Source organism: Crotalus tigris, unplaced genomic scaffold (assembly GCF_016545835.1).
Source record: "Crotalus tigris isolate CLP2741 ecotype Arizona unplaced genomic scaffold, ASM1654583v1 scf7180000017666.379230911805:20528666, whole genome shotgun sequence".
Classification (NCBI taxonomy): domain Eukaryota; kingdom Metazoa; phylum Chordata; class Lepidosauria; order Squamata; family Viperidae; genus Crotalus; species Crotalus tigris.
The window spans coordinates 18160291-18174718 of NW_024096552.1; the positions used below are offsets into that span (position 1 = coordinate 18160291).

General features: G+C 38.4%; 1 protein-coding gene across 14 annotated transcripts in view; it reads right to left on the minus strand.

Annotated features, from left to right (window-relative positions):
- The window catches only part of LOC120305282 (golgin subfamily A member 4-like), a 162415-nt gene extending 151390 nt beyond the window's left edge, over window positions 1-11025 (minus strand). For 10 of the 14 annotated variants that reach the window (XR_005555996.1, XR_005555994.1, XR_005555995.1 and 7 more), the window contains exons 1-2: window positions 10720-11025; window positions 2922-3023 (exon numbers count right to left, since the gene is read on the minus strand). Coding sequence is in view for 10 of the 14 variants with exons in the window: in XM_039336852.1 (XP_039192786.1) it covers window positions 2922-3023; window positions 10720-10806 (189 nt within the window). In the remaining 4 variants the exon portion in view is untranslated. Of the gene's footprint in view, window positions 1-2921; window positions 3024-10719 lie in introns of those variants that run through there. The other 4 variants (XM_039336856.1, XM_039336855.1, XM_039336854.1 and 1 more) reach the window with 2 other exon arrangements.
- Window positions 11026-14428: the final 3403 nt, after the last annotated feature.

Here is a 14428-nt window from a genome sequence, read left to right on the forward strand (position 1 = left end):
TCAAGTGCCATAAAATCAATGAAAAATGGCAAAGTTTCAGGAAATGACTATGTAACAGTTGAAATGCTGAAAGCTGATGATTACAGTTTACACGGGATACTAACAAAGCTATCATTGAGATACTTCAGAGAAGAAAAAATACCAGATTCACTAAAAAATGCTGACGTGATTCTTATACATAAGAAAGGGGCCCAAGATGATTTAAAAGAACTATTGCCCAATAAACCTTCCTTCAGGCATTTACAAGGTTAAGATAATAGCAAAAAAAATATTAAAAACATTAAATGATGCACAGCCAAAAGAACCTGCTGAATCCAGAAGTAGTTACAGCACAATGGATCACACACCCAGGTATCTAGCAAGTTACTGAAAGGCATAATGAATACACTATGCTTCTGTGCATGGCTTTCATTGACTATGAAAAAGCGTTTGACTCAGTATTCCAGCAAGCAATAATCAATGCACTGCTGAACCAAGGCTTAGATACTGCTTAAACTTACTATAATCAATAGGTTAAAAAAATGGGTTAAAAGTAGGTTAAAATGTAATGTTAAAAAGAGTTAAAAAGTTAAAATAAAAAGAAAAGAAAAGAAAACTTTTACTTTTGGAGGAGCTCTTTACAGCCTTTGCTGCCTCTCCACAATCTTGGCTCCCTTGTCCTTTGTTTTTCAATATATGAAAAAACAGTGGCGACAATTTGTCTTAATGATCTTAAAGTGGAAATCATCATAGAACGAGGTGTACAAGACAATGCAATATTACCTATCCTTTTCTCAACTTGCCTTGAAGAACTATTTAGCAAACTAGACTGGGCTTAAAAATAAATCTGAAAAATAGCCAGGTTTTGTTTAATAACTTCATGAAAAAAAGAATTTTTTTTTATATCTGGTGATGAACTAAAAGTAGTAGACCATTATATATAACTTGGCCAATGGATCTCAGTGGAAGGTGATACAATAAAGTAAACTGAACTGCATGTTAAATGTGGTTGGCAGGCATTCGACAAGCTAAGTGTAATTTTCAAGAACAATCTCTCCCTATGCCTAAAGAGAAAAGTTTTCAATCAGTGTGTGCTACCTGTTCTAACATATGCCAGCAAAACATGTACACTAACCTGACAATCGATATAAAAGCTACAAGTAGTATAAAGAGCCGAGGTGGCGCAGCAGTTAGCAGTTAGAGTGCAGTACTGCAGGCCACTTTAGCTGACTGTGTTCAGCAGGTCAGCGGTTCAAATCTCACCGGCTCAAGGTTGACTCAGCCTTCCATCCTTCCGGGGTAGGTAAAATGAGGACAAAGATTGTTGGAGGCAATATAAATATATATATACATTGTTTACTGGTGTATACCGCTTAGAGAGTGCTTGCACTTAAAGCGGTATATAAGTCTCATAAATAAATAAATAGCCATAGAAAGATACATGCTTGGCATCACAAGACAAGATAGAAAGACCTGCAATGGATCAGAGAATAACCGAAAGCATACAATATCAAGAGAGTAAAAGAATTGAAATGGAAATGGGCTGGTCACATAAGAAGAAGAACTGATGGCAGTGGACTAAGGCAGTTATAGAATGGATTCCATTTGATAAGAAGTGTCCACAAAAGAGACCTAAAACAAGATGGATTGATGACATCAGCAAGTATTGTAAGCTCAATTGGCAAAAGAAAGCTCAAGACTGTATTGGTTGGAAACACGAGGAAGAATCTTCTTCCTGCAGTAGATAGACAATGACTAGAACGATGGTTCATTTAATGATTAATTTATATCCCACTTTCCTCCAGGAACTCAAGGAAAAGTACTTAATATGTTCCTCCAATGTATCTCTACTACAGGTAGTTCTCACTTAAAATCACAATCGGGAGTGAAATCTCAGTCATTGAGCAAAGTGGCCATTAAACAAGACATCAATTATTGCTTCAACACAACTGGATTCCTACAGGGCATTAAGCAGACAAAATCCTACATCATACAATGCCAGGGGAACAGATAGGGGAAATCATGGGAGGAACTTTTGGGGAGCTGAAAGTCTACCCTGTCAAAGTCCACGTAGGATTTTCAGCCTCTGAGCGGAGAGACATTCATCTTTGGCTTGACTGAAAGAACTGCCTTGCTAGGAGAATTCAGTTCTCTTCTGTGCATAGAAAGGATCTCCTTTGGAAGGTTGCAGGGATAAAGCTCAAATTTTCATGGTTTTGGCTCTGTTTCTGCACTCCGCCAAAGCCAGTCCCCAAGGAACAATAGCTTACAACTGTCCTGCTGGCCTTCCTTTTAATTTTCTGGGGAGCTAGCAGAGAAAGTTGTAAATAGTGATCACAATTGCGGGGTAGTTTGCAATTGTGTGAACGGGTTACCAAGCACCCTGATCATAATCACATGATTGCAGAAATGGTAGTGCAACATTTTGCAACAGTTGGAAGGGCTTTACAGGCTATAAAAACCTTTCAAAGGCTGTCATAATTCTACATTTTTTTTAAATGAACAGTTGTAAGGCAATTGTATCTGTACAACTCAAGAAATGTTGAATTGGGCTGAGAGAGAAAGAGCAATGACAAACTTCTGTGGCTGAGAATAGACTGAAATAGGTTTCCACAATCAAAATCCTAGTCCATAATTTTAATCATTACATCACATTAACAATAAATGACAATAAAACAGAATGATTTATGGACAAATATATCTATAGATTTTAAAAAATCAGAAATATCTGTTGGTACTGTAGATCTTAGAACTCAAATTTCTCTACTGAATTCTGTCTTTCAAGAAAGTTACTTTTGTGCTATTCATTTATACAGCAATTAACTTATACATTAAACAAGAGAACAGATTAAAATTAATTTAATCAAATGTAACAAAAATCATAAAACTCTTTAACTTTGTTGATGCTCTCACCCCCATTATGATATAGACGTTCAACCCACCTCTCTATTAGGAGTTGAAGTACTGTCATAATTTTGCTCTGTAAGAGATGATGTTCTGTTCCTGTGTATTGATGGTGACAGCGCAGAAGATTCAGAAGATCTCTGTAAAGAAATATCAAGAACAGTGAGTGTCTTCCTACCAATTTGATTATATGCAATATAGGGCACAGGTAGCCATACAAAAATGCACATTGTACTAAAATTATTTTAATTTTAATTATTTAAATCGAGTTTAAAATAATATCAATACTTCATTAAGTAAAGCCATTTTGAACAATATTGGTTCTTCCAACCATGCAGCTTTGATTATTTTTATATATTTGATAAGAATGCATATGGTTTTTTACTATCTAATCTTCACACTTTTTCCAACTATACTAATTTAGTTTTCTGGAGATAGTTGTTTACCTAGAGACAGAAAAAAGTTGCTGTATAGATTAATTGTTATACAAATCTAAATGACTGATTTGTTCTAATCTGCAACTGACCACAAATGAAATATACAATGTACATCTGATTGTATGCTGAAAGCTTTGTAGCTGGCCTTTTTTCTGAATCTGATAGTATTCCACTAGCTCAGAAATAAATTAACTGCCTAGAATAGCTCCATGGCAAGATAGATAGCAAATAAATTTAACAAACAAAGACAAAGTTGTTTGAACACTCCTTGCATTTTTATGTAGGCTAGCATTTTCACATTATCTTTGGTTAAGAAAGTTTTTCTTTTCCATTAATACATTTCAGTCATAAAATTGATCAATTTATCCTGACTGCTCCTAATCTTAGATTTTAAGTGTACTAAGAAATGAAATATGTTCTCCTTGGGATTACGTTATACATTCACTAAATATTGGAAGTTATGAAGTTAAGAAATCGTAAGATGCATCCTATATTATCCTATCCCTAAAATAGACCGGTTTTTTTATATGTTGTGCAGTTACAATATTTCAAATGAGTGGCCCACAAAATAGGATTAGTTGCATCCCAATATGAAGGTACTCAAATAGTTATGTATATAAATAGCTACACAGTTTCCCAAGGAGTCTCTTTTGAGAACTATGCCTCAAAGTTTTTAAAGTGTATCTTTATTTATTAGGTTGACTATTTGATTAATTTCTATGCTGCCCAGCTCAGTCAATGACTCTGAGTGGTTTCATAAAATATATTATGATTTAAAAATAAAAATAAAAAATGTAAAACAATAAAAATAGTAAAATTAGCAAAAACATTAAAACATCCAATTTGGCATACACAAGAGCAGTTAACAATTTGGCCAGTTAATAATATAGCCAGGAAATGGAGACCTTGGTACATTCAGCACCCAGGCCCAGGAACATAGTCAGGTTTTTAGGCCTTATAAAAAGCTAACAGGTTTGGGGCCATTCTGGCCTCCGGAACGTTCCATAGAGCAAGGGCTACTGCAGAAAGAGTTCACCTTCTAGTCTCTGCCAGCCGACATTATTTGACTGACAGGATCTGCAACATGCCCATTCTGATTGACCTACTTGGATGGATAGACACTCTTGAAAAAAAGCAATCGCTCAGGTACCCCACTTCCAAACCATATAAGTAATCACCAGCACTTTGAATTGCACCCAAAAATGCACCTATAACCAGTGCAGCTCAAACAAGAGTGGTGTTACATGTTATGTATATCTCGTACCGTTTACTACCTACACAGCCACATTCTGCACCAGTTGGCAGTTTCCAAATAATCTTCAAGGGCAGGCCCATGTGGAGTGTATTATAGTAGTCTATCCTGGAGGTTACAACAGTGTGAGTTACATGAGTAGGACCTCGTAGTCTAAGTATGGCTGCAATTGATGCACCATCTGAAGATATGCAAAATCCTTCATAGCCTTGGCTGTCACCTGTTCTTCAAACAGGAACCATGAGTCCAGGAGGACCCTCACATTGTACACCAGGTCTGTTTGGAGCATTGCAACTCCATCCAGAACCAGAGATGGAAGAACCTTGTCGGAGGAAGGAGGCAAATACTTACAATCATTCTGTCTTGCTATGGTTGAGTCACAAATACATACAGTCAGGTCCAGAAATATTGGGACATCGACACAATTCGAACATCTTTGGCTCTATACACCACCACAATGGAGTTGGAATGAAACAAACACAATGTGCTTTAACTGCAGACTGTCAGCTTTAATTTGAGGGTATGTACATCCAACTCAGGTGAACGGGGTAGGACTTACAGCAGTTTGCATATGTGCCTCCCACTTGCTAAGGGACCAAAGGTAATGGGACAGAATAATAATCATAAATCAAATTTTCCCTTCTTAATACTTGGTTGCAAATCCTTTGCAGTCAATCATCCCTGGTGATGCTCTGCCAGGCCTCTACTGCAACTGTCTTCAGTTCCTGCTTGTTCTTGGGGCATTTTCCCTTCAGTTTTGTCTTCAGCAAGTGAAATGCATGCTCAATGGGATTCAGGTCAGGTGATTGATTTGGCCATTGCATAACATTCCACTTCTGTCCCTTCACAAACTCTTTGGTTGCTTTTGCAGTATGCTTTGGATCACTGTCCATCTGCACTGTGAAGCGCCGTCCAATGAGTTCTGCAGCATTTGGCTGAATGTGAGCAGATAATATTGCCCGAAACACTTCAGAATTCATCCTGCTGCTTTTGTCAGCAGTCACATCATCAATAAATACAAGAGAACCAGTTCCATTGGCAGCCATACATGACCACGCCATGACACTACCACCACCATGCTTCACTGATGAGGTGGTATGCTTAGGATCATGAGCAGTTCCTTTCCTTCTCCATACTCTTCTCTTCCCATCACTCTGGTACAAGTTGATCTTGGTCTCATCTGTCCATAGGATCTTGTTCCAGAACTGTGAAGGCTTTGTTAGATGTTGTTTGGCAAACTCTAATCTGGCCTTCCTGTTTTTGAGGTTCTCCAATGGTTTACATCTTAGGGTGAACCCTCTGTATTCACTCTGATGAAGTCTTCTCTTGATTGTTGACTTTGACACACATACACCTACCTCCTGGAGAGTGTTCTTGATCTGGCCAACTGTTGTGAAGGGTGTTTTCTTCACCAGGGAAAGAATTCTTCGGTCATCCACCACAGTTGTTTTCCGTGGTCTCCCGGATCTTTTGGTGTTGCTGAGCTCACAGGTACGTTCTTTCTTTTTGAGAATATTCCAAACAGTTGTTTTGGCCACACCTAATGTTCTTGCTATCTCTCTGATGGGTATGTTTTGTTTCTTCAGCCTAACGATGGCTTGCTTCACTGATAGTGACAGCTCTTTGGATCTCATCTTGAGAGTTGACAACAAATCCCAAATGCAAATAGCACACTTGAAATGAACTCTGGGCCTTTTATCTGCACATTGTAATTGAGGTAATGAGAGAATATCACACACCTGGCCATGGAACAGCTGAGAAGCCAATTGTCCCATTACCTTTGGTCCCTTAACAAGTGGGAGGCACATATGCAAACTGCAGTAAGTCCTACCCCGTTCACCTGAGTTGGATGTACATACCCTCAAATTAAAGCTGACAGTCTGCAGTTAAAGCACATTGTGTTTGTTTCATTCCAACTCCATTGTGGTGGTGTATAGAGCCAAAGATGTTCGAATTGTGTGATGTCCCAATATTTCTGGATCTGACTGTATAAAATATAAATTTATGTTCAGGCTCCTTTTAACATTTTAAATTTATAGTTGATTCTCAAATACAATATTCTATATTCTGAACTGAAGGGATTTTGAATATCTGATGCTTGGTGTTTCCATTTATTAAAGATAATTTTTAAAAAATGCATTATGTTTTCATAACATTTTTTGGGAACCTAATCATATGCCACTTCAGAGTGCAAAAAATCCTTATAACATAAACCGTGACTTGTGTAGCTGCATGAAATAAAACATTTCAGATTTTAAATGGGGAAGAACTGATCATTGTCTTTTCTTACAAGTGTTTGGAGACTCTTTTGAAACCCATATAATTTGACTAACATTTGCAGTGTTGGTAGCAAAGGTTTGAAATTAGCTCTTACTTTTCAATCTTGTCACCGCTAAGAATAATGGAAAATATGTTATCTCAATATAAGTATGTAGTCATTTGTTTACATCAAGATCCATTTTAGAAAACATGACAGAAAATATATATCATAATATGTAATTCATATTCAACAATCATTAAACAATAATACATCTAAGAATGCATTACAGCATGACTAGCTCTATTGTTGGAATTATTGAATTATCTGGCCTGTTAGGCTGAGTCATCAGCTGCAGTAGGCCAAGGTATGAGGAAGTCGGAAGTAAAAAAGATTGGCGTAAACAAGGTAGTGCCGTGCGGTGCAAAGGAATGTGTTTTGGTGTTTTGTTGGTGCCGTGTGTAACAGCTGTATAGGAGCGTGTGCAAAACAAAGTTAGCACATGTAATATGCTAATATGCTGTGTCATAACAAATGTGGTTGGTGTAAGGTGGTCACCAGGTGCATATAAACCCGCCTTCTGATAACACAATAAAAGGGATGCTTCGGCTTTGTTCGAGGCTCCCATCCCGAGGAAACCACGTGTACGTGTCTGTTCTTCAACACCCATGGGAGACCGCTGGGCGCGTGAAAACCCACAACTGGTGACCCCGACGTGATTCAAGTTTCTGAGCACGTCTCTTGGTACTGCAACTCAGGGCCGGTCGTCAGGATAGACGAAGCACCCTCCCAAAATATTACGTCTCTTGGTCTCCTCTTACTCACTCAGCGGAAGAGCTTACTGCAACTCAGGGCCGGTCGTCAGAGCTAGACGAAGCACCCTCCCAAAACATTACCGTGAGTATGGGGACAGGATTCTCTAAGCCTCAGGTTGCGCACCTCTCAGAACTTAGGGAATTGGCCAAGTCATCAATAATTGTTTTGAAAAACAATGGGAAAGATTTGCCGCTTCCCACTAAAAGGGATTTGATCCTCCTCTTAAAATATGTATATCTAAATTGCCTTGCATATCCCGAAGGAGGATCCCTAAAAATGTCTGTGTGGGTTAAATTAGGAAAGTATTTTCATGAATCCCCTCGTGCCCCTGCAAAAATTTTGTCTACATGGCGAATTGTAATTGAATGTCTCCAAATCCATGAAGATGCCATGAAAACAGAGAAGGGGAGGGTAGACCCCCCTCCTTCCTATAACTCTGAAAAGCCTGTAGACCCCCCGCCTGCCTATGACTCTGAAAAGCCCAATGAGTTAAAAAAGGGACAGAGTGCAGAAGAAAAATCCTCCTTGGCAGCTTATGACTCTGAAAAGCCCAATGAGTTAAAAAAGGGACAGAGTGCAAAAGAAAAATCCTCCTTGGCAGTTTATCAAGCCGATGTGTCTTTTGAACCGTTCGCGCCAAAAGAGGAGGGAGGAAAAGAACAAAGAAACACCAACGTGCTACCTTCCCCTGCCAGCGCCATCTCCAGGGCACTGGCCGAAGCTTATGAAAAAGGGGAACTGCAACCTGAAGAATATCAATTTTGTGCGCCTGTTTTTATTGATCCAATCACAGGCAATCGCAGATATGAAACTATTCCTATAAAAAATATTAGGGAAATTAAACAGGCTGCATCAAGTTATGGGATTTCTAGCCAGTATACCTTGGGTCTGATAGGTCACATGGCTATTAGTTTTTTTGTGTTGCCTGAAGATTGGAAAGGGCTATTCAATATGATTTTAACATCTTCTCAATATGTGGTTTGGGAATCAGAATGGAAAAAGGAATGTCAAAAGATCGTTTCAGCTTGGCCTGGCCGTAACGCACCCACTGTAGACCAGTTAACTGGAAGTGGAAATTTTACTTACCTGGGAAATCAACAAGCAATGAACCCTTTGTTCTATTCTCATTCAGCCCTAGCTGCTAAAGCTGCCTTAACTCGGGTTGATGATCCACAAAGGGGAACAAAAGGCTCTTTTGTAAAGATTTTTCAAGGGCCTAATCAGCCTTATGGGGAATTTGTGGATCAGATACAAAAGGCCATATCTAGGGAAATCACAAATGAAATAGCCCAAGAGGAATTGTTGAAGAAACTTGCCTTTGAAAATGCCAATGAGGACTGTAGATGAGTCCTGCAGCCCTTAATGAGCAAACCTGATGCAGGATTGGCAGATTATATTCAAGCCTGTAGAATTGTGGGGACCAATGCATTTAACATGGAAACTTTGGCTATGGCCTTACAAAAAGCAGGAAGTAATGGGCAAACTGAGGGTAAAGCTGGTAACTGTTTTAATTGTGGGAAGCCTGGTCATTTTAAAAATCAGTGCCGGGCCCCAAGGGGGGCTGCTAATAAAAGCAGGGGAGTAGAAGCCAGACCAAAAACTGTTTGCCTGCGCTGTAAAAAGGGGTTTCACTGGGCAAACCAGTGTCGGTCCAACCCTATGCCCGCTGATTCCCAGGAACCGGGAAACTAGAGCTGGGGCATTCAGCTAGCCCCGCCTCAAAGGCTGAACCTTATCATTTTGTCCTGGTGGCCTCTGAGACAATAACCACAGGTTTATCTGGGCTGTCATATTTTTTGCCAATCCGGCCGTCTGTCCCCTTTCCCCCTGATTGTGACACCCCTCTGTTAGTGTTTCCTCACTGTGACTTTATTATGCAGGGAGTAACGGCTATGCCATTTTTGAAAGACCCAGATGACTTTATATCAGTCGCTTTGGCATTTACCCCTAACACTCCCATGACTGTTCTTGAGGGAACAGTAGTGGCAACTGCCGTCCCTGTGCCCCAACAACCACAAGTTTTGGCCATTGAGCAAGAAATTCAAAAGTTCCGTCGCTCTATGGCCTTTATTGAATAGTACATCCCATTTTACCCTTTGCAGATTCTCAAAAAGGATATTGTTACAATGAAATATAGTGTATTCTCTAATCACAATTAGAAAAAACAATCTATTTGATATCAAGATTTAAGGAGCTGTGACTGCAACAAAAACTATTCACAATTGTTCACACATAGAAAAACTCAATAAAGGACACATCACTGGAAAATTTGCATATATTTGCTCCTGCACAAAATCAAAGGCAACTTATCAATGCCTCTTTTTATTAAGAATTGATATGAATGCTTAATACATTCCTATAAATCAAAGAATGTCCTAGCAAATAATCCTAGCATGTAACTGAAAGGGAAGTCTTTAGGATACATTTTTTTGGGTGGGCTTAGGCACATAATCCTATGAGTCATAGCTGAAAGCAAGCCACACCAAACTCAATGGGACCTATCCATAACAGTGGAAAGATTACTCTGAAGTTAGGAGGCCTGTTTTGAATAAACATAGTCGAGTGCATCTATATTTCTAGCTTGCCCAAGTTCTTAAAGACTCAGTTAACACAATTTCTGTTAACAAGCACACTGAACCATGCAGTGTCTGGTTCTCACAACACCAGGCTAAAATGCAATGAACTTTGGTGGGTTTAGCACGTCTTGTTCAGACAATTATTGGAACAGGCTGGAACAAGTCCTAGCCAACCAAAATTAACTTAACATAAGTAGAAGGCTGCCTATGTGGCTAGCGCAAAGTGTCCTAAAGCGATAAACTGAAACAATGGCGCTTTTTATACACATGAGGCTCGGAGGCCGGCACCTGAGCCCTTTCAGCGGTCCCTCCCATCCCGCAGAGGGAGGTCGAGAGGAAGGAAACTGCGTCAGGATTCGCACACACTCCGGAGTCTGCCCCTATGAAGCCTATAATTACTCCGTTTTAAACCACCAGGCATTTCCCGAGAGAAAGAGAACCAGCCTCCGTATTCTATGCCAAGCAGGAACGCCAGGTCCTGGATTTTCTACCGCGTACCTGAGGAAACGCTGAAGTACTACCCGCAGGACTTCCGCGGCCCGAAGTTTGTTCCTCGCTGATCTTCTGCTTCAGTTTTTTGAACATGACGGCGATCGGCTGAAGCAAACGAAAGGTACGGCCAGAGGAAAGCCTTCTCTTTTGCAAGCCTCAGAGCATCAAACGGTCTCGAAGTGGCTTTGCCTCTTCGAAGATTCGCGGAAGCACTGTGAAAAGCGACCTGCCACAATCTCCTTCTCGCCCTATTCCCCCCACATCCGCTTTACCTCTTTACCCCGTTTATAAGCCTCAGGTGATCAAACAATGATTACAACGCATGCGTGCGCAACGTGGACCAGTTTTTAAAAAAACAAGCCTTCAAGACCGAGCAGCTACGGCAAAGGACGAAGACCAAACTTCTTCCAGAATTAGCCAGATTTAAGTTCGTCTGTTTCCCCACCCATGTCGCTGTTCCAGATTCCAGCGAATCACCATTCTGACATCGGACTTGGTCTACACAAGCAGTTATTCCGAAAATAGGTTTATGACTTCACTTATCTCTAGATGTTTAACTCGGAAGCAAATCCTACTAAAAACAAACTCATTCCTCGACCTGATCGTGCGCTTTCCCCTAAATAACGTATCCTGACACCTGGCTCATTAAGATGCAAAGCCAAACAAGTTGTTTATCAGTTGAAGTAAAAACGATCACGTAAGCATCTCCCATTGACAATAAGCAGTAGAGAAACAACAACAAAAATTAACTATTGTCCCATGTTTCTTACGCTACCCGAATAGATTGTTACCCATTGCACTTTACTTAAAAGTAGGATAGCTTAACCAACAGGCGTGTCAAAGTTAGGTTTACTATGTTAGATTTGGGTTACAGAAATTCAGGCAACCACAAGAATTTCTAACTCTGTTGCTGTCTAGTGGTAATTCATATTTTTGCAGCCCAGATCTAATAGGCTTGCTAAAATGATTAAATGAAAGGTTGCCTTTGTTCTAATTGCTTATGTCTGAATTTTAATAACTCAGTAAAGGAAGTTTTCAAACTGTCTTATAGGAATGAGTCTGTACCTACATGAACACAAGGAACCTGTCTAAAAGAGGACAGGACAATATAGTTGTTCAAGTACTTTAACTTCATGCCGCTTAGTCTTAAAAAGCCTTTTAAAAAATCAAAATGATACTTTTCCTGCACTGTTTTGGGTCAGAAACCATTCTAAATACAAATTTCTTACCAAATTATAATAGGAACTTAAGATATATGTATCCCTACTATACAAGACGAACGTTGTCCATGGGGTCGCGATGGGTCGGACACGACTTCGCAATTAACAACAACAACTATACAAGACATTTTCTATGATGCTAAATACTAGAGAATTCTACATTTCTACATTTTTTTTAAAAAAGTGTTTATAGGTGTGGTTGGCTATGTTCCTCTCAATCTGATGAATTAGCTGATGAATTTTTCATAGTAAATCACTCAAATTTTCCTTCTTCCATTTATTTTCTGGCATAGCCATACCTATGCCTTCTGTGTTAATGTGTTAGGTCTTTTCTTTTTTTTCTTTTTTTTTATTGAAAATTTTTAAGTTTTACAAAACAATTCCCTTCCCCGAACCCTCCCCTACCCTCCCCCGACCTTCCCAGAGCTGAATACAGGCTTAATTAAAAAAAAAAATTAAAAAATCTTAAGACACATATAAACCATAAGCAAATCTAAATACATTAATTAAACAAATTATAAAATAGTTAACAACAATATATATATAAAAAATACCAGAAAGAAGGAAAAAAGAAACAGAAAAAGAAGAAATCAAATAAGAAGAAAAATAAAAAGAAAATTAAAAAGAAATGTCTATAAAATATCTTAAATTTTAAATATAAGTTATTCAAAAACTAAGTAGTATTTTTATATCCAACTTATATTGTATGAAATCTATCCATTTTTTCCATACCAGAAAATACTTCTCTTGCGATTGATCTTTCAAAAAAGCCGAAATCTTTGCCATTTCCGCCAAATAAGAAACTTTAAGAAACCACTCTTGCAAAGTAGGCAAAGATTCCTTCTTCCAACATTGCCCTACTAACAACCTGGCCACTGTAATTAAATTTAACATCAATATAGTCTCTTTACTATCACAATCAGAAACAATACCTAACAAAAACAATTGTGGGGTAAATTTTACCCTTCTTCTAAAAATTCTTTGGATATTCCACCATATCTTAATCCAAAAAGCTTTTATATTTTTACATGACCACCAGATATGATAATAAGTAGCATCCAAACATCCACATCTCCAACATTTAGGCTGCAAGTCAGGATACATACGAGACATTTTTTGTGGATCAAGGTGCCATCTATAAAACATTTTATAAAAATTTTCCCTTAAATTTTGGGCTTGTGTAAATTTAACATTCCTCACCCAAATAATTTCCCAGGTATCTAATAGAACCGGTTCATCAAAATTTTGTGCCCATTTAACCATACATTCTTTAACTAATTCTGCTTCTGAATCCAGTTCTACTAACACCCCATAAATTCTCTTAATATGAGTTCGTCTTTGATCTTTTATTTGTTTTAGCAAATTCTCATCTTCTCGTGTTAGGTCTTTTCTTGATCTCTCTTACTCTAGGTCTTATCCTTGAATATTTCAGGAAATTTTTCCCACTTAGACTCAGCAGCACAATAATTGCCCAATCTGTTTTGAACATCGCTTCCTTCTCTTTCTCTCTTCATTCAAGCTAATATACCGGTAGTACCTTTAGCTGCTTGCCAGCATTTTTTTTATCCTCCTATTTTCACTAACTCTATCTCTGCTAGTTCCTCTTTTCTCCTATGAGCATTATGTCCTATGAAAATCTGAAGTACCTTCTATTCCAAGCTCCTTATCAGCAAAGCACAGCTTAGAACGTTTTACAGAGCTTATGATAGTTTCTGCAGCAATATGCGAAAAGCTACTGAGATATTATGGAGGACAATAGGTGCATCACAGAAATCATATTCTCATATACCTTGCACAATTTTGAGTATTACAAAATAATATTAAACATTATAAACCTTTGTCTATGGGACTCTATTAAAATGTATTGTTATCCCAGAATTTACAAATTAAAAATTCACTCACTTGTTGCACAGCACAATGAAATATAGCGAAGTATTGTTTATTGTGCAAGTTGTGCAGTCATAGACTTCATGGTTAGTTTATGACTCAGAATATTTTCCAAACCCAGAAACCTGGGTTGAATATCATATGATAACACTGAATATACTTTGTTGCCAAGGCTAATGTCTTCATTTTTTTAAGAATATATTATTGTTTGAATAAGAAGTTTAACTACTGATGGGGAGAGGAGGTGTCCCATAAAAGCATTTTACAAAGGCAATTTGGAGTTTAGAAAGAGCATTAGAACATACTGAGCATACAGAATGGTTCCCATAATGCAAAATGCCCACTTACCAGAAGGCGAAGAAATGAGGTTCCTTTCCATATCTCCCTCTATTGTCCTAAAATGCTCACTGGTGCCTTAGCTTAACTCTCATTATAGGTAGTCCTTGACTTACAACAGTTTGTTTAGTGACCACTCAAAATTACAAAATTACAATGGCATTGAAAACAGTGACTTATGACTGTTTTTCACACTTAATGATCTGAGGGCCACATGGGATGGACTTTGTAATACTTGCAATAAGGTTTTTGTAATACTGTTGCACCAGCAT